Source organism: Oncorhynchus nerka, linkage group LG20 (assembly GCF_034236695.1).
Source record: "Oncorhynchus nerka isolate Pitt River linkage group LG20, Oner_Uvic_2.0, whole genome shotgun sequence".
In the NCBI taxonomy this organism is placed as follows: domain Eukaryota; kingdom Metazoa; phylum Chordata; class Actinopteri; order Salmoniformes; family Salmonidae; genus Oncorhynchus; species Oncorhynchus nerka.
The window spans coordinates 59,977,108-60,003,788 of NC_088415.1; the positions used below are offsets into that span (position 1 = coordinate 59,977,108).

At 44.6% G+C, this 26,681-nt stretch overlaps 1 protein-coding gene across 1 annotated transcript in view; it reads right to left on the reverse strand.

Moving 5' to 3' along the window:
* The window catches only part of LOC115102880 (sterile alpha motif domain-containing protein 10-like), a 119,076-nt gene that overhangs the window by 52,062 nt on the left and 40,333 nt on the right, over positions 1 to 26,681 (reverse strand). Inside the window, exon 2 of the mRNA XM_029623294.2 lies at positions 11,481 to 11,662. Within this exon, the coding sequence (XP_029479154.2) occupies positions 11,481 to 11,662 (182 nt within the window). The remainder of the gene's footprint in view (positions 1 to 11,480; positions 11,663 to 26,681) is intronic.

Here is a 26,681-nt window from a genome sequence, read left to right on the forward strand (position 1 = left end):
GAAAACACTCACCCAGAGGCGGCGCTCCTAGTAGCCGGGGACTTAAATTGATCTTTCCAAATTTGTATCTGCATATTAAATGTGCAACCAGAGGGAAAAAAACTCTGGACCACCTTTACTCCACACACAGAGACGCATACAAAGCTCTCCCTCGCCCCTCATTTGGCAAATCTGACCATAATTCTATCCTCCTGATTATTAGCAAAAATTAAAGCAGGAAACACCAGTGACTCGATCAAAAAAAAAGTGGTCAGATGAAGCAGATGCTAAGCTCCAGGACTGTTTTGCTAGCACAGACTAGAATATATTTTGGGATTCCTCTGATGTCATTGAGGAGTACACCACATCCGTTTTTGGCTTCAAGAACAAGTGCATCGATGACATTGTCCCCAATGTGACCGTACGTACATATTCCAACCAGAAGCCATGGACTACAAGCAACATCCGCACTGAGCTAAAGGCTAGAGCTGCCGCATACAAAGAGCTGGACTCTAACCCGGAAGCTTATATAACCAATTTAAAATGGCTAGCTAGTTAGTGGGGTGCACGCTAATAGCGTTTCAATCGGTGACGTCACTCGCTCTGAGACCTTGAAGTAGTTCTTCCCCTTGCTCTGCAAGGGCCGCGGGTTTTGTGGAGTGATGGGTAACGATGCTTCGAGGTTGGCTGTTGTCGATGTGTGCAGAGGGTCCCTGGTTCGGGGCGAGGAGAGGGACGGAAGCCAAACTGTTACATTGATGCTGTTGACCTGGATCACTGGTTGCTGCGGAAAAGGAGAGGGGGTGACCAATGTGTAACCGATGTGAAATGGCTAGCTAGTTAGGGGGAGGTACGCTAATAGCTTTTCAATTGGTGACGTCACTCACTCTGAGACCTTGAAGTACTTGCTCCCCCTGCTCTGCAAGGGCCATGGAGCGATGGGTAATGATTCTTTGTGGGTGTCAGTTGTTGATGTGTGCAGAGGGTCCCTGTTTCGAGCCCAGGTAGGGGCTACACTTATAATGCCCTCCGACGAACCATCATACAGGCAAAGCGTCAATACAGGACTAAGATTGAATCGTACTACACTGGCTCTGATGCTCATCGGATGTGGTAGGGCGTGCAAACCATTACAGACTACAAAGGGAAGCACAGCCGAGAGCTGCCCAGTGACACAAGCCTACCAGACGAGCTAAATTACTGTGATTGCTTCGAGGCAAATAACACTGAAACATGCATGAGAGCACCAGCTGTTCCCGGAAGACTGCATGATCACGCTCTCCGCAGCCGATGTGACTAAGACCCTTAAACAAGTCAACATCCAGGATGCTGGCTTTCTAGGCAGAGTTCCTATTTCCAGTGTCTTTGTTATTTTGCCCATCTTAATCTTTTATTTTTATTGGCCAGTCTTTTTCTATGCAACTATGCCTAGAAGGCCAGCATCCTGGAGTTGCCTCTTCGCTGTTGATGTTGAGACTGGTGTACTTTGTCCTCTTAATCAGTTGTGCACCTGGGCCTCCGACAACTCTTTCTATTCTGGTTAGGGCCAGTTTGCTCTGTTTTGTGAAGGGAGTAGTACACAGCGTTGTACGATATCTTCAGTTTCTTGCCAATTTCTCACTTGGAATAGCCTTCATTTCTCAGAACAAGAACAGAATAATGAGTTTCAGAAGAAAGTGCTTGTTTGTTGCCATTTTGAGCCTGTAATCGAACCCACAATTGCTGATTGTAACGGTTCTCTTGTGGTGAAGGAGAGTCGGACCAAAATGCAGCGTGTAGATTGCGATCCATGTTTATTCACCAAACGTAACACGAATCTATATTAAACACTACAAAACAATAAACGTAACGAAAACCGAAACAGCCTAATACTGGTGCACATACACACAGAACAAGGACATCAAGACACTAAGGACAATCACCCACAAAACCCAACACAAAACAGGCTACCTAAATATGGTTCCCAATCAGAGACAATGACTAACACCTGCCGCTGACTGGCGGATCCTGGCTGATTGGCAGATCCTGGCCGACTGGCAGTTCTGGCAGATCCCGGCTGACTGGCGGATCTGGAAGAGTCTGGTTGACTGGCGGATCTGGAAGAGTCTGGTTGACTGGTGGATCTGGAAGAGTCTGGTTGACTGGCGGATCTGGAAGAGTGGATCTGGAAGAGTCTGGCTGACTGGAAGATCTGGAAGAGTCTGGCTGACTGGCGGATCCTGGCAGACTGACGGATCTGGCTGCTCTATGCTGACTGGCGGCTCTGGCTGCTCCACACTGACTGGCTGCTCTGTCTGCTCCATATAGGCTGACAGCTCTGGCGGCTTCTTACAGACTGGCGGCTCTGGCTGCTCCACACTGACTGGCGGCTCTGGCTGCTCCATATAGGCTGACAGCTCTGGCGGCTTCTTACAGACTGGCAGCTCTGGCGGCTCCGTGCAGACTGGCAGCTCCTTGCAGACTGGCAGCTCCTTGCAGACTGGCAGCTCCTTGCAGACTGGCAGCTCCTTGCAGACTGACAGCTCCTTGCAGACTGGCAGCTCCTTGCAGACTGGCAGCTCCTTGCAGACTGACAGCTCTGGCTGCTCCATGCAGACTGACAGCTCTGGCTGCTTCATGCAGACTGACAACTCTGGCTGCTCCAAGCAGACTGGCAGCTCTGGCTGCTTCATGCATATTGACAGCTCTGGCTGCTCCATGCAGACTGGCAGCTCTGGCTGCTCCATGTAGGCTGGCAGCTCTGGCTGCTCCATGCAGGCTGGCAGCTCAGGCTGCGCTGAACAGGCAGGAGACTCCAGCAGCGCTGTAGAGGAGGAAGGCTCTGGCTGCGCTGAACAGGCGGGAGACTCCGACAGCGCAGGAGAGGAAAAAGGCTCCGACAGCGCTGGAGAGGCGAGGTGCACTGTAGGCCTGATGCGTGGTGCTGGTACTGGTGGTACTGGACCGAGGACACGCACAGGAAGCCTGGTGCGGGGAGCTGCCACCGGAGGGCTGGGGTGTGGAGGTGGTACTGAATAGACCGGACCGTGCAGGCGCACTGGAGCTCTTGAGCACCGAGCCTGCCCAACCTTACCTGGCTCGATGCCCACTCTAGCCCGGCCGATACGAGGAGCTGGAATATACTGCACCGGGCTATGCACCCGCACTGGGGACACCGTGCGCACCACTGCATAACACAGTGCCTGCCCGGTCTCTCTAGCCCCCCGGTAAGCACAGGGAGTTTGCGCAGGTCTCCTACCTGGCGTAGCCCTACTCCCTGTGAGCCCCCCCAAGACATTTTTGGGGCTGACTCTCGGGCTTCCGTCCGCGCCGCCGTGCTTGCTTCGCCAACCTCATTCTCCTGTAACCTTCCGCGCACTGCTCCATCGAATCCCAGGCGGCCTCCGGCACTCTCCCTGGGTCGACCGCCCACCTGTCTATCTCCTCCCAAGAAGTATAGTTCATACTGTGCTCCTCTTTGGGCTGCTCCTGTTGCCTCTTCTCCTGCTGCACCTTTGGGCGGCTACACTCCCCTGGTTTAGCCCAGGGTCCTCTCCCGTCGAGCATTTCCTCCCATGTCCAGAAATCCTTCTTACGCATCTCCTCTTTGGGCTGCTCCTGCCTGTTGACACGCTGCATGGTCCGTTTGTGGTGGGTGATTCTGTAACGGTTCTCTTGTGGTGAAGGAGAGTTGGACCAAAATGCAGCGTGTAGATTGCGATCCATGTTTATTCAACAAACGTAACACGAATCTATATTAAACACTACAAAACAATAAACGTAACGAAAACCGAAACAGCCTAATACTGGTGCACATACACACAGAACAAGGACATCAAGACACTAAGGACAATCACCCACAAAACCCAACACAAAACAGGCTACCTAAATATGGTTCCCAATCAGAGACAATGACTAACACCTGCCTCTGATTGAGAACCATATCAGGCCAAACATAGAAATAGACAAACCAGACACACAACATAGAATGCCCACCCAGCTCACGTCCTGACCAACACTAAAACTAGGAAAACACATACGAACGATGGTCAGACCGTGACACTGATGCTCCAGATACTCAACTAGTCTAAAGAAGGGCAGTTTTATTGCTTCTTTAATAAGAACAAAAGTTTTCAGCTGTGCTAACATAATTGCAAAAGGGTTTTCTAATTATCAATTAGCCTTTGAAAATTATTACCTTATAAACGGATTTAACACAACGTGCCATTGGAACACAGGAGTGATGGTTGCTGATAAAAACTTTGGTATTTTCCAGCTGTAGTAGTCATTTACAACATTAACCATGTCTACACTGTATTTCTGATCAATTTGATGTTATTTTAATAGACAAAAATGTGCTTTTCTTTCAAAAACAAGGACATTTCCAAGTGACCCCAAACTTTTGAACGGTAGTATATGTGAAAATTCTATTCAATGACTAGAGCTGGGCGTTCAACACCATAGTGCCCTCAAAGCTCATCAATAAACTAAGGACCATGGGACTAAACACCTCCCTCTGCAACTGGATCCTGGACTTCCTGATGGGCTGCCCCCAGGTGGTAAGGGTATGTAACAACACATCCACCACGCTGATCCTCAACACAGGAGAGCCCCTCAGGGTTGCGTACTCAGTCATCTCCTGTACTCCCTGTTCACTCTGTGATCACGGCCAGGCACGACTCCAACACCATCATTAAGTTTGCTGATGACCCAACAGTGGTAGGCCTGATCACCGACAACAATGAGACAGCCTATAAGGAGGAAGTCAGAGACCTGGCCTTGTGGTGCAAGGACAACAACCTCTCCCTCAACGTGATAAAGACAAAGGAGACAATTGTGGACTACAGGAAAAAGAGGACCGAGCACACCCCACCCCCATTCTCATCGACGGGGCTACAGTGGAGCTGGCTGAGAGCTTCAAGTTTCTTGGTGTCCACATCACTAACAACCTAACATGGTCCAAGCATACCAAGACAGTCTTGAAGAGGGCTCAACAAAACCTATTCCCCCTCAGGAGACTGCAAAGATTTGTTATGGATCCTCAGATCCTGAAAAGGTTCTAAACCTGCACCATTGAGAGCACTGGTTGCATCACTGCCTGGTATGGCAACTGCTTGGCCTCCGACCGCAAGGCACTAGAGGGTGTAGTGAGAACGGTCCAGTACATCACTGGGGCCAAGCTTCCTGTCATCCAGGACCTCTATACCAGGTGGTGTCAGAGGAAGGCCTTAAAAATGGTCAAAGACTCCAGCCACCCTAGTCATAAACTCTTCTCTCTGCTACCGCATGGCGAGTGGTACCCGAACGCCAAGTCTAGGTCCAAGAGGTTTCTAAATAGCTTCTACCCCCACGCTATAAGTCTCCTGAACATCTAATAAAATGGCTAACCAGACTATTTTCATTGCCCCCCCTCCCGATTTTATACCATTTGTATACTTTTGGAAATTTTAATTTTAACCACACACTTGTTGTTTGTGTACATGGATTTATAATGTTGTATGTTTTTGCCCTAACATCACTTTCCATCAATTTGTATAGCAGACCCTCGTGCCAAATTGAGTCAAAAGATTTCTTGAAATCAACAAAGCATGAAAAAAACTTTGCCTTTGTTTTGGTTTGTTTGTCATTTAGGGTATGCAGTGGGAATACGTGGTCTGTCGTACGGTAATTTGGTAAAAAGACAATTTTACATTTGCTTAGTACAATGTTTTCACTGAGGAATTGAACTAGTCTGCTGATAATGATGTTGCAGAGGATTTTTCCCAAGGTTGCTGTTGACGGATATCCCATGGTAGTTATTGGGGTCAAATTTGTCTCCACTTTTGTGGATTGGGGTGATCAGTCCTTGGTTCCAAATATTGGGGAAGGTGCCAGAGCTAAGGATGATGTTTAAGAATAGCCAATTGGAATTTGTGATCTGCATATTTTATCATTTCATTGAGGATACCATCAACACCAAATGCCTTTTTGGGGTTGGAGGGTTTGCATTTTGTCCTGTAGTTCATTCGATGTAATTGGAGAATCCAGTGGGTTCTGGTAGTCTTTAATAGTTGATTCTAAGATTTGTATTTGATCATGTATATTTTTTTGCTGTTCTTTGCTATAGGGCCAAAATGATTGGAGAAGCGGTTTACCCATACATCTCCGTTTTGGATAGATAACTCTTTGTGTTGTTGATTGTTTAGTGTTTTCCAATTTTCCCAGGAGTGTATGGATTCTTCAATTACATTGAGCTTATTTTTTTGCATAGTTTATTTCTGTATTGTTTGGGCGGCATAGTGGTTAGAGCATTGGGCCAGTTAACGTAAGGTTGCTGGATCAAATCCCCAAGCTGACAAAGTAAAAATATGTTGCACAGCTGTCATTGTAAATAAGAATTTGTTCTTAACTGACTTGATTAAATAAAACATATGTTTTGTGATTCACAATAGTGAAGGCTTAGGCTCAGATTTTCTAGGTCTCTTTTTTTGGGATGGATAGGTTTCTCAATTTCTTTCTTAGATTTTTGCATTCTTCATCAAACCATTTGTCATTGTTGTTCATTTTCTTCTGAGATTTGTTTGAAATGTTTTGATTTGATAGGGAAGCTGAAATATAAAATATACTGTTTAGGTTTTCTACTGTCAAGTTTACCCCTTCCCCATTTGAGTGAAACGTTTTGTCCAGGAAGTTGTGTAGAAGGGATTTAATTTGTTGTTGCCTAATTGTTTTTTGTTAGGTTTTCACACTACTTTCTTTCCATCTATATCATTTCTTAATATTATTCAGTTCCTTTGGCTTTGATGCCTCATGACTGAATATTTCTCTGTTCTTGTAGACTGTGATTTTGCTGTGATCTGATAGGGGTGTCAGTGGGCTGACTGTGAACGCTCTGAGAGACTCTGGGTTGAGGTCAGTGATAATGTAGTCTACAGTACTACTGCCATGAGATGAGCTATAGGTGTACCTACCATAGGAGTCCCCTCCAAAGCCTACCATTGACTATGTACATACCCAGCGTACGACAGAGCTGCAGGAGTTGTTATGTTGTCGTAGTTGTGTCTAGGGGGACATATGGGGGAGGGAATGCTGTCACCTCCAGGCAGGTGTTTGTCCCCCTGTGTTCTGAGGGTGTCAGGTTCTTGTCCAGTTCTGGCATTTAGGTCGCCACAGACTAGTACATGTCCCCGGGCCTGGAAATGGTTGATCTCCCCCTCCAGGATGGAGAAGCTGTCTCCATTAAAGTGTGGGGATTCTAGTGGGGGGATATAGGTAGCACACAGGAGGACATTTTTCTCTGTTTCCTTTTGAATTTCTAGCCAAATGTAAAATGTTGCTGTTTTGATTAATTTAATAGAGTGAGTTAGGTGTGCTCTGTACCATATTAGCATAACCCCTGAGTCCTTTCCCGGGTCCACACCTGGTAGTTTAGTGGATGGGACTACCAGCTCTCTGTAATCTAGAGGGCAAGCAGTGGGTCCATATCCTATAATCCATGTTTCTTGTAGGATGACAAAGTCTGTATTTCTGATTTCTTTGATGATGTCCAGGTTCCTGCTCTTTAGGCCAAAGGCAGATGACCTCAGACCTTGGATATTCCAGGATGAGATAGTGAAGGCTTTGTGTTCCATAAAGTGTCTAATGTTGTCAGCCGTGTGGTTTGGCCTCAGACCAGTAAGTGTGAGCAGAGCCTGCTGAGCATCAGGTACATGCCATTGGCTTGGTCTAGTGTAAGAGTGGGGGTTGGGCCTGTTAGCCTATTCACTACCTGGGCGTATGTCTGACTTTCATCTTGAGGCCCTGTTTGCAGGAGTGGGGGGCATGGGGTGGGCATGTGTGGCATAGATCTGAATCGCGGGGGCCTAAATGGGTTGTGGGCATGGTTGACTTGGGCTGGTGTTGATTGGTTGGGGTGGATTGGTGTGGACTTGTCTGGTGGTGCTGTGGTCTGGATGTAAGTCCTCTCGAATCGGGTCCTGCCGGAAGAGTGTCTCACTGGTCTGGGCGTGGTGTCAATTGATCTGTTGCTCCAGTGTGAAGTGTTGGGGCTGCGGTTGAGGGCGATGTCCTTTAGGGTCCGGGAGAAGGTTGGCACTGCTGCCTTGTATAGGTGTACCTGGTCGTAAAGGCTAATCAAGTTCAGGGTGGAGCCGTGGGCCAGGTAAACATTTGATTTTGAGGCACATTCATGGTAAATACTTGCATTTACACGCTGTATGGTAGCAGGGTGGAGATAGCCATGCTGTACGGTAGCAGGGTGGAGATAGCCACGCTGTACGGTAAGCAGGGTGGAGATAGCCACGCTGTACGGTGGGGAAAGTAGAAGAAGCTTTTTTAATCACTCCCTTGAGTGCTGTGGCCACCCTTTCCTGCTGTGCTCTCAGGTCGTGTGTGCCTGTGTGAATTATTATTTGGCTAGGTGAACCTAGTTGGTCCTCAGAGAGAAGGTCTAGGGCGTGCTGGGGTTGTCAGGAGGGCTATCAGGGCGGCTGACAGGGGGGTGCTCAGAGGGTGTTCGATCCCCTGGGCTTGGGGTTCTCCATTTGTCTGTTCTGCTGTGATGTTAAGGATATGGTCAAGGTCTGGGGTGGAGTGTTCTGCTCTCTCTCATTCTCCCCTCTCTCTCTCTCACTCTCTCCCTGCCATTGGCAGTTAGTTCCCTCAAATGAAACCCAGTGATATGTTGTCAGCAGAGAGAATGTAGAAGTGGACACGGTGTATTGATCTTGGTTGGTGATGTTTATCGATCGCTCTACAAAACATTATGAACACCTAGCATCAAGTAGCTTGGTCACGAAAATCAGAAAAGCAATCAAATTAATTGTTTACCTTTGATGACCTTCGGATGTTTTCACTCACGAGACTCCCAGTTACACAATAAATGTTTCTTTTGTTCCACAAAGATTATTTTTGTATCCAAAATACCTCAGTTTGTTTGGCACGTTATGTTCAGAAATCCACAGGAAAGAGCGGTCACGACAACGCAGACAAAATCCAAACATTATCCGAAAATGTCCACAGAAACATGTCAAACGTTTTTTATAATCAATCCTCAGGTTGTTTTTAAAATATATAATCAATAATATATCAACCGCAACGGTCTTTTTCAGTAGGAGAGGGAAAGGCAATGGCTGCCCAAACTCTGTTGCGCCAAGCAAAACGCTGCGGGCACCCTGCTATACAATGACGCGATGTTATCTTTCTCGCTCTTTAAAAAAAAGTAAAAAGTATGAAAGTATGTCTAAAGACTGTTGACACTTTGAGGAAGCGACCTCTCACTCACATCGCTCTCAGTCATGTAACTGCGTGCTTCCTTATCCAATTCAGAGGTGCATATTGAAGATATTGGAAGAACTGTCCACATTTACTTTGTCAGCCAACAAGATGAGTAGGCCTAAAGAACAGCAAAAGCAATAGGATATGTCAATCTACTATCCCCCATAGTACAAAAGCTGACCTATTCTTCACGAGAAATAAATATTCCTAAACATAGTCTGGGACAGTTGTGGGATGCGATAGATCCCAAATGAATACAACCACTACCATCGAAAAACCTGTTTGAAGCAATGAGCCTGACACAACAGATGAGAATGTTTTGCTTAACATTTTGATAAACTATTAGGCTATTTCTTCACATTATAAGCGCAGCAATGTGAACACTGTAGTAAGCATGTATGTTCTATTAGCAGGACAACACCATTCTCGAAAGTGACCACAACTGTGATTAGGCAGGTAATGATTTTATTATAAAGGTGCATTTTTATGTTGAAAATTATCTTCCCCAAACTTGAAACTCACGCGCTGCGTGTGTGTACAAGTTAGGCTAGTTATTTGGTCACTTTAGTTGTGATACTAACCTTATCAAAACATATAGGCTTATGGGCTGTGTGAGGTGATTTGAAAATGTCACAAAAAAAGCATGCACTGTTTGCCATTCACAATATATAATATATAAATCACAAGTGATAGGCTACTATTGTCACCTATCACACTATTCTTGATTTAATCTTGTCTTTAAATACATGATTACGATTATGATTATTTAGACCCCTTGAAATAATATAGACCCCTTTATTCTTTCCACATTTGTTACGCCTTATTCTAAAATGGATTCGTTTTTTCACCTCATCAATCTACACACAATAAAGACGAAGAAAAAAAAATTTTTTTATATCACATTTACGTAAGTATTCAGACCCTTTACTCATTACATTGTTGAAGAACCTTTGTCAGTGATTACCGCATTGAGTCATCTTGGGCATGACGCTACAAGCTTGGCACATCTGTATTTGGGGAGTTTCTCCCATTCTTCTCTCCAGATCCTCTCAAGCTCTGTCAGGTTGGATGGGGAGCGTTGCTGCACAGCTATTTTCAGGTCTCTCCAGAGATCTTAGATCGGGTTCAAGTCCGGGCTCTGGCTGGGCCACTCAAGGACATTTAGAAACTTGTCCAGAAGCCACTCCTGCATTGTCTTAACTGTGTGCTTAGGGTCATTGTCCTGTTGGAAGGTGAACCTTAGCCCCAGTCTGAGGTCCTGAGTGCTCTGGAGCAGGTTTTTAACAAGGATCTCTCTGTACTTTGCTCCATTCATCTTTTCCTTGATCCTGACCAGACCCTGACGCTGAAAAACACCTCCACAGCATGATGCTTCCCCCACCATGCTTCACCATAGGGATGGTGCCAGGTTTCCTCCTGATGCCAAAGAGTTGGATCTTGGTTTCATCAGACCAGAGAATCTTGTTTCTCATGGTTGGAGAGACTTTAGGTGCCTTTTAGCAAACTCCAAGTGGGCTGTCATGTGCCATTTACTGAGGAGTGGCTTTCCGTCTGGCCACTCTACCATAAAATCCTGATTGGTGGAGTGCTGCAGAGATGGTTGTCCTTATGGAAGGTTCTCCCATATCCACACAGGAACTCTGGAGCTCTGTCACAGTGACCATCTGGTTCTTGGTCACCTCTCTGACCAAGGCCCTTCTCCCCCGATTGCTCAGTTTCGCCGGGCTGGCAGCTCTAGGAAGGTCTTGGTGGTTCCAAACTTCTTCCATGTCAGAATGATGGAGGCCACTGTGTTCTTGGACCTTCAATGCTGCATAAATGTTTTGGTGCTCTTCCCCCAGATCTGTGCCTTGACACAGTCCTGTCTCGGTGTGCTACAAAAAATTCCTTCGACCTCATTTCTTGGGTTTTGCTCTGACATGCACTGTCAACTATAAGACCTTATATAGACAGGTGTGTGCCTTTCCAAATCATGTCCAATAAATTGAATTTACCACAGGTGGACTCCAATTTAGTTGTAGAAACATCTCAAGGATGATCAATGGAAACAGGATGCACCTGAGCTCCATTTTGAGTCTCGTAGCAAAGGGTCTGAATACTTATGTTAATAAGTTATTTCTGTATTTGTCATTATGGGGTATTGTTTGTAGATTGCTGAGGACTTTTTATTTATTTAATCCATTTTAGAATAAGGCTGCAACATAACAAAATGGAGAAAAAGTCATGGGGTTTGAAAACTTTCCAAAGCCAAACTATGCCCACTATACCTGTATGCCCTTTGAGCCAGGTTGCTGCAGTAGTTTGACGGCGCGTGTATACGTGTTCATCTGTCCCTTCCCATCATGCCAGGTGAGACTAGACGCTGGCCGGCGAGGCAGTTGGTAGCTTAGCTCCTCTGCAGAAACGGTTTGCTCCAGGGATGCATGGCAGAAGCTGAAGCTGGACGCAGCTGCAGACAGACAGACAGACAGACAGTTCTGACGTGAGACCGAGAGCTTGTTGAATAAAATCCCCAAAACCATTCAGTTAAAAACACTCAGTTGTATGTGGCCATGTCAAAGTAGTCATAAAACATACTGTATATATAATAAGAGATCACTTACGGAAAATAAAATATGGTTTAAAAATATTAAACTCAAATCCAGGATTAATTGAACAAAAACTCACAATGTGACTACTACTACAGTTCTATAACTCTGTGATTTACTGCCACCCTGCCCTTTCTCTCCTACCCCTCTCTCTCTTCCCAGTCTCTATTTACTTCTGTGTATCATAGTGACAGAGAGACAGTGTTTTGAGTTTTGAGCCAAAAGGACAATTCTGGTGTAAATCTGCTCATAGCTGACAAGCCAGAGACTGTTGCGTAGAGCAGAGGTGATACAGAGTTCAGAGAAACATTATGGAGAAACAAAAAAAGGAAGGAAAATAGACTGAAGAGAGAAATGTATTTCAGAGAGCAGTGATGTCTTTCCTGTCTGCTTCTGCTTTCTCCCCTCTCTCCCCCATCCTCTGCTTTCCCCCCTCTCTCCCCCCCATCCTCTGCTTTCCCATCTCTGTAGATTCTGTGGTCCCTCTCTCTGCTGTCCGTTGTTGTTTGTCTGTGGGGTTGAATATCACAGAGATTGCAGCAGGGGAGAACAGCAGAAAGAGAGGGTGAGAGAGAGGGGGTGAGAGGAGGAGACAGAAGGGAGAGAACAGGAGAAAGAGAGGGTGAGAGAGAGGGGGTGAGAGGAGGAGACAGAAGGGAGAGAACAGGAGAAAGAGAGGGTGAGAGAGAGGGGGTGAGAGGAGGAGACAGAAGGGAGAGAACAGCAGAAAGAGAGGGTGAGAGAGAGGGGGTGAGAGGAGGAGACAGAAGGGAAGAGAACAGCAGAAAGAGAGGGTGAGAGAGAGGGGGTGAGAGGAGGAGACAGAAGGGAGAGAACAGCAGAAAGAGAGGGTGAGAGAGAGGGGTGAGAGGAGGAGACAGAAGGGAGAGATGAGGAGAAAGAGAGGGTGAGAGAGGGGGTGAGAGGAGGAGACAGAAGGAGAGAACAGGAGAAAGAGAGGGTGAGAGAGAGGGGGTGAGAGGAGGAGACAGAAGGGAAGAGAACAGCAGAAAGAGAGGGTGAGAGAGAGGGGGTGAGAGGAGGAGACAGAAGGGAGAGAACAGGAGAAAGAGAGGGTGAGAGAGGGGGTGAGAGGAGGAGACAGAAGGGAGAGAACAGGAGAAAAGAGGGTGAGAGAGAAGGGGTGAGAGGAGGAGACAGAAGGGAGAGAACAGGAGAAAGAGAGGGTGAGAGAGAGGGGGTGAGAGGAGGAGACAGAAGGGAGAGAACAGGAGAAAGAGAGGGTGAGAGAGAGGGGGTGAGAGGAGGAGACAGAAGGGAGAGAACAGGAGAAAGAGAGGGTGAGAGAGAGGGGGTGAGAGGAGGAGACAGAAGGGAAGAGAACAGCAGAAAGAGAGGGTGAGAGAGAGGGGGTGAGAGGAGGAAACAGAAGGGAGAGAACAGCAGAAAGAGAGGGTGAGAGAGAGGGGGTGAGAGGAGGAGACAGAAGGGAAGAGAACAGCAGAAAGAGAGGGTGAGAGAGAGGGGGTGAGAGGAGGAGACAGAAGGGAGATAACAGCAGAAAGAGAGGGTGAGAGAGAGGGGGTGAGAGGAGACAGAAGGGAGAGAACAGCAGAAAGAGAGGGTGAGAGAGAGGGGGTGAGAGGAGGAGACAGAAGGGAGAGAACAGGAGGAGAAGCATTGAGCGGGCCTTCCCAGTAAACTTAGCAGGGAGAGAGAAGAAGAGGAAGGAGAGTGGAGAGTCCTGTCAGTGAACTGTATATTGACTGGTTATGGGCGAAGAGAGAGAAAGATGGAGAAAGAAGGAGGAGTAGAGCGATAGAGAGAGTGGGAGGGACAGATAATGATTTGGTGAATAACTGAGGAATGTTGGGAGACATAAAAAGTGTCTACAGGTTTTAGTGGTTAAAAATCAGCTCGGATAAAGCTTACCAGCACCAACCATATACCCAATCTATTCCAGTCCCTTTAAAAGTGTTCCTGATAAAGAGTGTCTACAGGGTTTAGTGGTTTATTACCAATTACCAGCACCAACCATATACCCAATCTATTCCAGTCCCTTTGAAAGTGTTCCAGATAAAGAGTGTCTACAGGTTTTAGTGGTTTATTACCAGCACCAACCACATACCCAATCTATTCCAGTCCCTTTGAAAGTGTTCCAGATAAAGAGTGTCTACAGGTTTTAGTGGTTTATTACCAGCACCAACCATATACCCAATCTATTCCAGTCCCTTTGAAAGTGTTCCAGATAAAGAGTGTCTCCAGGTTTTAGTGGTTTATTACCAGCACCAACCATATACCCAATCTATTCCAGTCCCTTTGAAAGTGTTCCAGATAAAGAGTGTCTCCAGGTTTTAGTGGTTTATTACCAGCACCAACCATATACCCAATCTATTCCAGTCCCTTTGAAAGTGTTCCAGATAAAGAGTGTCTCCAGGTTTTAGTGGTTTATTACCAGCACCAACCATATACCCACTCTATTCCAGTCCCTTTGAAAGTGTTCCAGATAAAGAGTGTCTACAGGTTTTAGTGGTTTATTACCAGCACCAACCATATACCCAATCTATTCCAGTCCCTTTGAAAGTGTTCCAGATAAAGAGTGTCTACAGGTTTTAGTGGTTTATTACCAGCACCAACCATATACCCAATCTGTTCCAGTCCCTTTGAAAGTGTTCCAGATAAAGAGTGTCTACAGCTTTTAGTGGTTTATTACCAGCACCAACCATGTACCCAATCTATTCCAGTCCCTTTGAAAGTGTTCCAGATAAAGAGTGTCTACAGGTTTTAGTGGTTTATTACCAGCACCAACCATATACCCAATCTATTCCAGTCCCTTTGAAAGTGTTCCAGACAAAGTGCTTTCATCAGCCAGCACCCTATCACAGTGAACTAAACTGGCCTGTTTAATAAAGTGAACCTCCTGGCTAGGGAATGGGATCCACAGTAATATACAGGATATACACAGTACTATACAGGATATACACAGTACTATACAGGATATACACCTCTTCATTAAGGATCCAATGTTTATCTCAATTTCAAATAATTTAGGGGCAACAGTTAAGTACCATAATAGCTTCTTAGCAAATGGCAATTTCTCAAGCAAGAATTTTGCTCGGACTGTCTGGGAGTGGTCTGAGTAGGGAAGGGAAAACAGAACGTGCTATTATTGGCAGAGAGGTTTGGAACTCTCTTTCTTATTGGTCTATTAACTCATTCATCCCACCAAAATAGGCAGAGATTTCAGGCAGTCTTTTGAACATGTCTAACACTGAAAGGGCATTATCATAATTTTCACAATAATATTCCAACCTCATAGTGTGGAAATATATAAAAATAAAAATAAACACATTTTTGACTGCACTGAGCCTTTAAGACCAGCCACGCATGATTAACTACTGTCCCCACCTTCATTGACACAACACTATAACTGACATCAGAGCTTATGGTTTAATTTGCAGGTCACTCTCAGCTCACAAGCATTTCGCCACACTCGCATTAACATCTGCTAACCATGGGTATGTGACAAATACATTTGATTTGATTAGAGTGTCTTCTATCCAGAGAAGAAGGTTTGAATGACCTCTAATATTCACTGCAGAGCAGTAAACAACACATCAGACATATGTATCATTGGTGAAAGGTGAGAGAGACTCAGAGTCAAGGGCAAAGCCCAAGGGGATATGTGCAGTCAAATTGAACAGAGAATGTTTCTCAGATGACACCCTATACTTTCTAGTACATTTGACAAAAGCTCAGAATTAGTGCTCTTTATGTGTCACGGGATTCTTCTGTTGAAGGTAAGGCGGACCAAAACGCGGCGTGGTTTGTGTTCATCTTGATATTTAATTAAAGAAAGTACTGAACACTGAATACAAAAACAATAAACAAATAACGACCGTGAAGCTAAATGAGAACTGTGATGACACAAGCAGTCAACATAGACAATCACCCACAAACAAACAGTGCAACCCAGGCTACCTAAGTATGATTCTCAATCAGAGACAACTAATGACACCTGCCTCTGGTTGAGAACCATACTAAGCCGAAACATACAAATCCACAAATCATAGAAAAAGCAACATCGACTGCCCACCCAACTCACGCCCTGACCATACTAAATAAATACAAAACAAAGGAAATAAAAGTCAGAACGTGACATTATGGGAAATCAGGTGTTTAATATAGTTTTAAAAAGTTGTCTCCAATGTGTGTTTCCTGGTCTCTTTTATGACGCAGTCTCAGTTGTATACTTGTGTGTGCCATAGCACTCTCTCTGTACCTTTCCTATGATTCAGCAGGATAGAGTATATATCTCCTTGGCCATCTGTCTGTCTATATTTATATATATTTGATCAGATTGGAGCCAGGCCATCTCCCCCATCTCGACCTCCTCAGTAAGTGATGTTGTGTTAAGTGCTACAGTCGTTCTCAATAAAATATATTATCACCTAGAGGGGAGAGGGAGGAGAGGAGTGAGGGAAGGAGATGAGAGGAGGTGAGACTATGAGACTCGAAATTTAGCTCAGGTGCATCCTGTTTCCATGGATCATCCTTGAGATATTTCTACAACATGATTGGAATCCACCTGTGGTAAATTAAATAGATTGGACATGATTTGGAAAGGTACATAGCTGTTTATATAAGGTCCCGCAATTGACAGTGCATGTCAGAGAAAAAGCCAAGCCATGAGGTTGAATGAATTGTCCGTAGAGCTCTGAGACAGGATTGTGTCGAGGCACAGAAGATCATTGAAGAGCATTGAAGATCCCCAAGAACACAGTGGCATCCATCATTCTAAAATGTAAGAAGTTTGGAACCACCAAGACTCTTCCTAGAGTTGACCGTCCGGACAAACTGAGCAATCGGGGGAGAAAGGCCTCGGTCAGGGAGGTGGCCAAGAACACGATTGTCACTCTGACAGAGTTCTAGAGTTCCTCTGTGGAGATGGGAGAACCTTCCATAAGGACAACCATCTCTGCAGCCCTCCGCCAATCAGGCCTTTATGGTAGAGTGGCCAGACGGAAACCACTCCTCAATAAAAGGCACATGACAGCCAGCCTTGCATTTGCCAAAAGGCTCCTAAAACTCTCAGACCATGATAAACAAGATTCTCTGGTCTGATGAAACCAAGATTGAGCTCTTTGGCCTGAATGCCAAGCGCCACATCTGGAGGAAACCTGGCACCATCCCTACGGTGAAGCATGGTGGTGGCAGCATTATGCTGTGGGGATGTTTTTCAGTGGTAGGGACTGGTAGATTAGTTAGGATTGAGGGAAAGATGAACAGAGAAAAGTACAGAGAAACCCCTTAATGAAAACCTTCCCCAGAGCGCTCAGGGCCTCAGACTGTGGCGAAGGTTCACCTTCCAACAGGACAACAACCCTAAGCACACAGTCAAGACAAAGCAGCAATGGTTTCTGGACAAGTCTCTGAATGTCCTTGAGTGGCCCAGCCAAAGCCCGTTCTTGAACCCGATCAAACGTCTCTGGAGAGACCTGAAAATAGTGACGCTCCCCATCCAATCTGACAGAGATTGAGAGGATCTGGAGAGAAGAATGGGAGAGACTCCCCAAATACAGATGTGCCTTGTAGCGTCATGCCCAAGATGACTTGAGGCTGTAATCGCTACCAAAGATGCTTAAACAAAGCACTGAGTAAATGGTCTGAATACTTATATAAATTGGATTTTTCAGTTTTTGAAATTGAATGATATGAATGTAGAAAAACAATTTTTTGCTTCGTCATTATGTGGTATTGCGTGTAGATTGATGAGGGGGAAAAACTATTGAATCAATTTTAGAATAAGGCTGTAACCTAACAAAATGTGGGAAAAGTTAAGGGTCTGAATACTTTCTGAAGGTACTGTATGTTTCATTGGTGAAAGGTGAGAGAGACTCAGAGTCAAGAGCCAAGCCCAAGGGGAAAAGGGATAGACAAAAACAAACCTTTTACCAGGTCTAACTACCTGGACTCTATTGGAGCGCGTCCCCATCTCCACTTAACCATATCACAGCTAAAGCTTTTGAAATCTCCAAGCTATTCCCCTTTTTAAAAGACAATAAGTTATTATGTCTTGTACCATGGAAGGTTGTTCCAATCCAAATCCCACGGTAGAATACCATAGCACTTTTGAACAGTACTCATTTGCTCCAAAAGAGGACATTCTAATTCTGGGGGCTAAAAACATCCACTCCCACATTTTGGCCACATAATCTGAGAGCGGCCGAAACTTCATTTTGCAGTAATTTCACGCTTTCTGTAATACATGAAACATAAAACGCTAAATATAGAGTGGAAAGCAGAAAATACATAGCAGATTTTCCCTAGGTCTATGTCTAACTGTGGTCTAAATGATGTCTCTCAGCAAATGTGGTTATGGAGTAGGACCAGGGTATTTACCTTCGTCCCTTAAATTAGACCATCTCCCATACCGGAGCAGGGGAAGGGAGGCAAGAAGGGAAATCTAGAAATATATAAATAAAACCCTATCTTTTTTCAAGGCACAATCACTGGCCCTCAATCCTGAACACAGATTGTATATGTGCCCTGTAGCTCTCAGAAATGGGGGAAATAATCGCCCATCGGTAGAGTAAAGAGAAGTGTTGAAAGGTCAATGTACAAAATGCCAGACTTTGACCTTAGCACTCAGTCTCTCCAGGCACCGTGTCTATGAGGCCGAGGGGGCAAGTGTTAGACAGTGTTAGGAGGAGAGGACTTGCATTCCCAGTGAGAGTGAACGTCCCAGCTGGTGATTTATATAAGCCCATATAGATGTACAATGTGATAGTACGGAGGAAACAGAACTATTGATTATCTCCCACTGTGTCACACATTCACACTTCAGATAACACACGCAGAGATACTTTCTCCTCTCCTTTCCTCCTCTCTCCCTCCCTCCTAAGTTATATTCAGGACTGACTAGCTCCTTCACCTCTGAACATCATAGAACTGCCTCAGGCTGTCTGTTTATCGTCCTCCTGGTATGAAGCTAAAGGGTGATAACAAGGGGTGACTGGAGAGAACTGTCAGGATGGTGACCTACTAAGAGGATAAAGGGGTGAAGGAATAGTGGGATGAGTAATATGGAGGGCTGAAGGTAAACAGATATGTAATGAAGGAGAAATGTGGTGATGAGGGCATAGACGAATGGTTAGAGCAAATGATGAGAGTAAACCATCTCAGGTTCATCCCACTATTCCTTTACTCTTTCATCATTTGCTTCAACCATTCGTCTATGCCCTGGATCAGAGGAGGCTGCTGAGGGGAGGACGGCTCATAATAATGGCTGGAATGGAGCGAATGGAATGGCATCAAACACATGGAAACCATGTATTTAGTGTGGTTGATACCATTCCACCTATTCCGTTACCAGCCGTTACCACGAGTGCGTCTTCCCCAATTAAGGGGCTACCAACCTCCTGTGGTCTTGATATTACGAAGTAAACACTCACAGCTCTGAAATAGGTGTAATCATTATAGTCTACAGACAAACACGCACACTAAAGAGAAGTACCTTCGGCAATAGCCTGCAGAGTCTTGCAGGGTGATAGCTGGGATGGGGGAATCAGTGAGCTCCTTGGTCTAATCATCAGCTTCAACTAAAAATCACAGGTCTCTAACGAATTTAGTTGATTCTCAATACTTGTTTTAATGTTAGCTGGTGGAAGGACTGTAGCTTGCATGGACAGCAAAGCTCCATTGTATCCACCCACACACTGGTCTGCAAGTGATGTAAGTAGAGTGGACTCCAGTTCATTGTAATGGTCACATGGAGTGTGTAGATCGATACCGTGCTCCCCTGCCGTGACCTCAAACCACAGAGAGATGGATTGACTGTCCTGAAGCTCTAACCACTACCCACTGACTTACTACCTGTGTGTATGTGTATGTCTTTTCCAGGGATGGTATGCATTGATGAAATAACCATTGTTGGCTATGTATATGCTAATGATCTGTATTGAACTGCACTATAGATACGTGTACTGTATAAGTTCAGCATGCTTGTCCTAGATTAGAGTCCTACCGCTACCATAGAGCCTAGTGGCAGCCTAGGCAAGAACTCATGCAAATTCTGTTCATATATAATCATATTTAGACGTTTTTATTTTCAATAGTTACATTTGTGTTGATCAAATCTTGATATCATGAATTGGTTCCTGCCCGTAAATAGCTGAAAATCAGTGTTGTCAACAAGCCGGCTAATGCTAGCTAGCCGGTGTTTGTTTTAATTAGAAATACATTACTACTGACTTTGGGTTCTTTTTCACCAACGGTGACCAAGAGGAGGCTTATGCATCCAGAGCTGGCAGTGTGCCAGCTTTTTCATTGCTTAGGAGGATACTTCTCAAGTAAGGAATAGGCTTTACTCTGTGGGGAGCTCAAACTACATCACAGTCCCAACACAGAGAATCTGCAGATGGTGGAGATGCCCTGGAGCCGCCTGCCTGCCTACCTTCCTGCCTTTAGACATGCTGAGCTGACCACCACCGCCGCTGACCATCTCAATCAATTAAATATTATTTGAAACATGCTGTCAAGGCTGTGGGTAACTGGTGAAAGGAGTCAAGCGCAGGAGAGATGAGATGCGTGGACAAGGTATTTAATACAAGTTAACACCAGTATAAACACAATACTATGGTGCTGGAAAAATACCGGTACCACGGCATAAACGGGCTTAATAACAAAACCCGGCAACAAAATGCCGTCAGTAACAGCATGAACAATAAAACACCCACATAAAAATGGGGGAAACCAGAGGGTTAAATAAGGAACATGTAATGGGGGAATTGAAACCAGGTGTGTAGAAAACAAAGACAAAACAAATGGAAAATGAAAAGTGGATCGGTGATGGCTAGAAGGCCGGTGACATCGACCGCCGAATGCCGCTCGAACAAGGAGAGGGACCGACTCCAGGGGAAGTCGTGACACATGCTTTGCAAACAACAGATGAAATGCTTACTTATACAAGCCCTTCCAAACAATGCAGAGAAAAAAAAGATCAGAAAAATAATAAAACGAAGAATAAATATACAAAGAAAAATAAAATAATGGGCAAATATTGCTGACGTTGAGGGAGAGGTTGTTGTCCTGGCAACAACCTGCCATGTCTCTGACGTCCTCCCTGTATGCTCTCATCGTCGTCAGTGATCAGGCCTACCACCATCACGTCGTCTGTAAACTTAACCATGTCTCTGACCTCCTCCCTGTATGCTCTCATCGTCGTCAGTGATCAGGCCTACCACCATCATGTCGTCTGTAAACTTAACCATGTCTCTGACCTCCTCCCTGTATGCTCTCATCGTCGTCAGTGATCAGGCCTACCACCATCATGTCGTCTGTAAACTTAACCATGTCTCTGACCTCCTCCCTGTATGCTCTCATCGTCGTCAGTGATCAGGCCTACCACCATCATGTCGTCTGTAAACTTAACCAGGTCTCTGAAGTCTCATCGTCGTCAGTGATCAGGCCTACCACCATCATGTCGTCTGTAAACTTAACCATGTCTCTGACCTCCTCCCTGTATGCTCTCATCGTCGTCAGTGATCAGGCCTACCACCATCATGTCGTCTGTAAACTTAACCAGGTCTCTGACCTCCTCCCTGTATGGCGTCAGTGATCAGGCCTACCACCATCATGTCGTCTGTAAACTTAACCATGTCTCTGACCTCCTCCCTGTATGCTCTCATCGTCGTCAGTGATCAGGCCTACCACCATCATGTCGTCTGTAAACTTAACCATTTCATGTGTATGATCACACATTTGTGACCATTGCTGAATGGTCCCTGCAGCATACCATCGCAAATATGTGATTGGAACAGTAGCATCAGATCGCGTCTAAACAGTATTGTTGTCTGAAAAGCATCTAAAAGCATTTGTACTGATGAGAAATAAAGATCTCCACAACTTTATTCATCAATTTCACCTTCTATAGGACTGCAAACCTAATCATCAAAGTATCACACGGAGGACATCACACAGCCAAACTCCTTCCAAAAACCATTCTAAATAACTGTTTGTGCTGACAAAACACAAAACATTAGTTAGCGACCAAACAGCTAGACGTGTTTACAATCTCTGGTGAGTACAAGGGACTAATGTAATGTTGTTTTGAAAAGAGATGCGGCTAAAATCTTTATGATGGGGGATTTATCAACAAATGGGGGGCAAACACTAAAGATGTTCATAAGCTAAATGAAAATACAACTGGCAACCCTGAGGTACCAGTTACAATCTGATGCTAAGTTGATGCAAAGTTCAAAACAACTGGGATCTTGGAAGTGGGAACTCAGAAATCCGTTTTTGAATGGTCATCCAACTCGGAATTCCAACTCAAGAACTCTCGGGGGCCACTTTCTACAGCTCCGACTGTCCGACTTGAAGATCACTGACATCATGATTTGACCTCGTATTTTTCCGAGTTCCAATTTGTCTTGAAAGCACCATAAGTCAGTCGAGTGAACCTTCACCTCGTTTTGTTATAACATCTTTGGTCTGACAGAAGCTTACGTGACAATCAGAATGCATTGTATGATCTCAACTAACATGGCGCCACACATACTCAAGCTGGCAAAAATTATAGCTAAGGATTAGCTATTTTAAACACATCATATGTGTCCATTACAATCATTGCAAGAATCGGAATGCATTATTTGTCACCAGTACATGAAAATGTGAATAAAACAGTAAATACATTATGCTCCATACATACGGTGTGCATTCTAAATGTTTACAGAGTTACAGTTCATATAAGGACATTTGTCAATTTAATTAAATTCATTAGGCCCTAACTTATGGATTTCACATGCCTGGGTGCAGCCATGGATGGGCCTGGGAGGGCATAGGCCGATCTCGCAGGTGAAGAAGCTGGATGTGGAGGTCCTGGGCTGGTGTGGTTTCACATGGCCTGCAGTTATGATGCCAGTTAGACATACTACCAAATTCTCTAAAATGACATTGATGGTGGCTTATGGTAGATAAATTAACATTCAATCCTCTGGCAACAGCTCTAGTGGACATTCCTGCAGTCAGCATGCCAATTACATTCTCCCTTAAGACTTGAGCCATCTGCCCAATTCTCTAAAATGATGTTGGAGGCAGCTTATGGTAGAAAAATGAACATTAAATGATCTGGCAACAGCTCTGGTGGACATTCACTCAGTCAGCATGCCAATAGCACACTCCATCAAAACTCGAAAACACATCTGTGGCATTGTGTTGTGTGACTAAACTGTACATTTTAAAGTGGCCCTTTTATTGTCCCCAGCACAAGGTGCATGTGTGTAATGATCATGCTCTTTAATCAGGGCTGTGGACAAACAGTCCATTTATATTTTCCAACGGGCCTATACATTTGGGTGAGATTTTTTTCTCGCCTGAGTAGCCTCGTTTCACTGCCAAAATTAAAATTAAACCATCTTGTGTTCAGTGAAATAACAACATAATGTGAAATACTGGTTGCCTAGTCAAATAATTAACATCCAATCACATTAACCGTTACTCTCTCACAGGAAACCTTCACTCTTGTGCAGACATTTAGAAACTAAACATGACAATTTGAAAAATAAGCCACGGGAGTTTTTTTGAGCGAGAATAAAAATGACTTTCGAGTAGTAAGACATGTATAAAAGGCTAGAAGCGACAGATATGGTGAGCTACCGAGTGGCTAGGACAGGCAAGCCCCATACTAGCAGTTGCTCCCAATGCCACTTGGGTACAGTGCAGCATCCACCGAGAGGCTCTTGCTGCCAAGGGAATTCCTGACAACTTGAAAGATGTTTTGGACACCACAGTGAAAATAGTTAACTTTGTTAAAGGAAGGCCCCTGAACTCTTGTGTATTTTCTGCACTATGCAATGATATTGGCAGTGACCACGTATCGCTTTTACAACATACAGAAGAGTACTGGTTATCAAAGGTATTGACACATTTCTTTTAAAATTAAGAGCCGAGCTTAAAGTTTTCTTTACTGACCATCATTTTCACTTGTCTGACCGCTTGCATAATGACGAATTTCCAACACGACTGGCCTATCTGGGTAATGTTTTTTCTCGCCTGAATGATCTGAAACTAGGATTACAGGGACTCTCTGCAACTATATTCAATGTGGGGGACACAATTGAGGCTATGATTAAGAAGTTGGAGCTCTATTCTGTCTACATTAATAAGGACAACACACAGGTCTTTCCATCATTTTTTGTGTGCAAATGAATTCAAGTTTACGGACAATGTCAAATGTGATATAGCGACGCACCTGAGTGAGCTGGGTGTGCAATTACGCAGGTACTTTAACGAAATGGATGACACAAACAACTGGATTCGTTATTCCTTTCATGCCCTGCCTCCAGTTCACTTACCGATATCTGAACAAGAGTCTCAACGAAATTGCAACAACCGATTCTGTGAACATTTTATTAAATCAGAAGCCACAGCCAGATTTCTGAATTGGGCTGCGCTCAGTTTCTTGCCTTGGAAAACTGTGCTGTTAAGACACTGATGCCCTTTGCAACCACGTATCTATGTGAGAGTGGATTCTCGGCCCTCACTAGAATGAAAACTAAATACAGGCACAGACTGTGTGGAAAATTATTTAAGACTGAGACTTTCTCCAATACAACCCAACACTGAAGAGTTATGTGCATCCTTTCAAGCACACCCTTCTCATTAACCTGTGGAGAGTTATTCACAATTTTTTATGAACAAAGAAGGTTTTATATGTAAGATGGCTAAATAAAGAGCAAAATTATTGATTATCAGTTGTGCCCTGGTCCTATAAGAGCTCTGTCACTTAACACGAGCCGGGTTGTGAGAAAAACTCATTCTTATGTTTAATAAATATATTGTATAGTGTGTGTGTGTGTGGTAGGCTTACAATGACGGTGGAAATCAACATTTGAGAGTGCACTGACCCTGGTGCTAGAGGGGGTACGCAGCTGAGGTTGAATCGGGGTACGGGACTATAACATTTTTGGGAACCACTGGTCTACAGCATATCATGAGGTATTCAAACTCAGGCGAGCTGAACCTCAATACTTCATTAATATTAGAGATCACCATGTCACGCCCTGACCTTAGTATTCTTTGTTTTCTTTATTATTTTGGTTAGGTCAGGGTGTGACATGGGTGATATGTGTGGTTTTGTCTTATTCTAGGGTGTTTGTACTATCTAGGGGTTTTTGTAGATTTATGGGGTTGGTTTCATCTAGGTGTTTATGTTGGTCTATGGTTGCCTAGATTGGTTCTCAATTAGAGGCAGGTGTTTATCGTTGTCTCTGATTGGGAACCATATTTAGGCAGCCATCTTCTTTGGGTATTTCGTGAGTTATTGTCTATGTCTAGTTGCATGTTAGCACAGTGTTTATATAGCGGTCACATTCGTCTTTATCGTTTTGTTGTTTTTGCTTAAGTGTTATTCGTGTTTTTAACCACGCTGCGCTTTGGTCTACTCCATACGACGATCGTGACACACCAGCTATTAAAAAAGAGACACACACACCCCCTCTTCCCTTGAGTTTCCCCGATGCCACCTATCTGTCCTAGCGATGTATAGAAAAACCATTTAGATTTCTTTACCATGTCCTTCTTCAGGATATTACAGTTGTTCAGATCACGTTGATAGGATAGTCTCCAACAGAGCTCATCCATCAAGTGATTGCACATTCGCCAATAGAACGTAGTAGTGTAGAACGGGTATTGTCGATTTATCCACTCTCCGACATAGTCTCGTCAGGTATACAGAACGCCGGTCTCTATAGCGTCGTCTCCTTCTTCGAGTGTCGGAGTTTTGCACCTGGTCCGGGATAATCAATATGTCTTTCGCCTCCGAAGTTCTCATTCAAATTGAGGTTAGTGCTTGCTGATCTGATGTCCAGACGCTCTTTTCGGTCATAGGAAACGATGCTGGAAACATTATGTACACAAAAAGTTAAGATCAGCACAAAGAAATACCAGAAATTGCTCAATTGGTCAGGAGACAATTTTTCCAGAACCCTCCAGTGCCATTTTGTGAGCATCCACATCCTGTCATGCCCGCGGCTGCCCATCTGCTTGAGGCTTCAAGAAGCAAACAGACTTGATCTATCTACTGTTGTAGCTTATATTTATTTTTAAATGACTTCTTGTTGTATATTTTGCTTAACAAGCTATTTGAGATTCTGTCTTTAATGAAAAGCTCGATCAGTTCAATTAATTATTATTATTAAACTTTCAAACTATTTGAGCAGTGTGTGTATGTTAGAGCTTTGAATTTTCACCAACTGGTCGTAGAAGGCGCTAAAGGGTTGGTAACTATGGTTGGGTGATAGATATGATTTTTAAGGCATATCTTCATTTTTGAAAACGTATTATCCCGTTTTAGGGAAGACCTAGATGCAGACAGTGTCGAAGTAACACACTTTCATTACTAGAACAGAGGGTAGGCCAAACGACAGGTCAAGGGCAGGCAGAGGTCGGTAATCCAGATCAGAGTCCAAAAGGTACAGAACGGCAGGCAGTCTCAGGTACAGAACGGCAGGTAGTCTCAGGGTCAGGGCAGGCAGAATGGTTAGTAATGGAGATACGTGGGGCAAAGGTACAGGACGGCAGGCAGGCTCAGGGTCAGGGCAGGCAGAGGTCAATAATCCAGGGTGGTGTGACATGGTACAGAACAGCAGGCAGGGTCAGGGCAGGCAGAATGGTCAAAACTAGAAAACAGGAACTAGAAACAGACAGGAGCAGGGGGAAACACGCTGGTAGGCTTGATGAACCAAATGAACTGGCAACAGACAAACAGAGAACACAGGTAGACGGTAGCAAGAAAAAGTATGTGAACCCTTTGGAATTACTTGCATAAATTGGTCATACAATTTGATCTCATCTTCATCTTAGTCACAACAATAGACAAATATAGTGTGCCTGAACTGATAACACACAAATTATTGT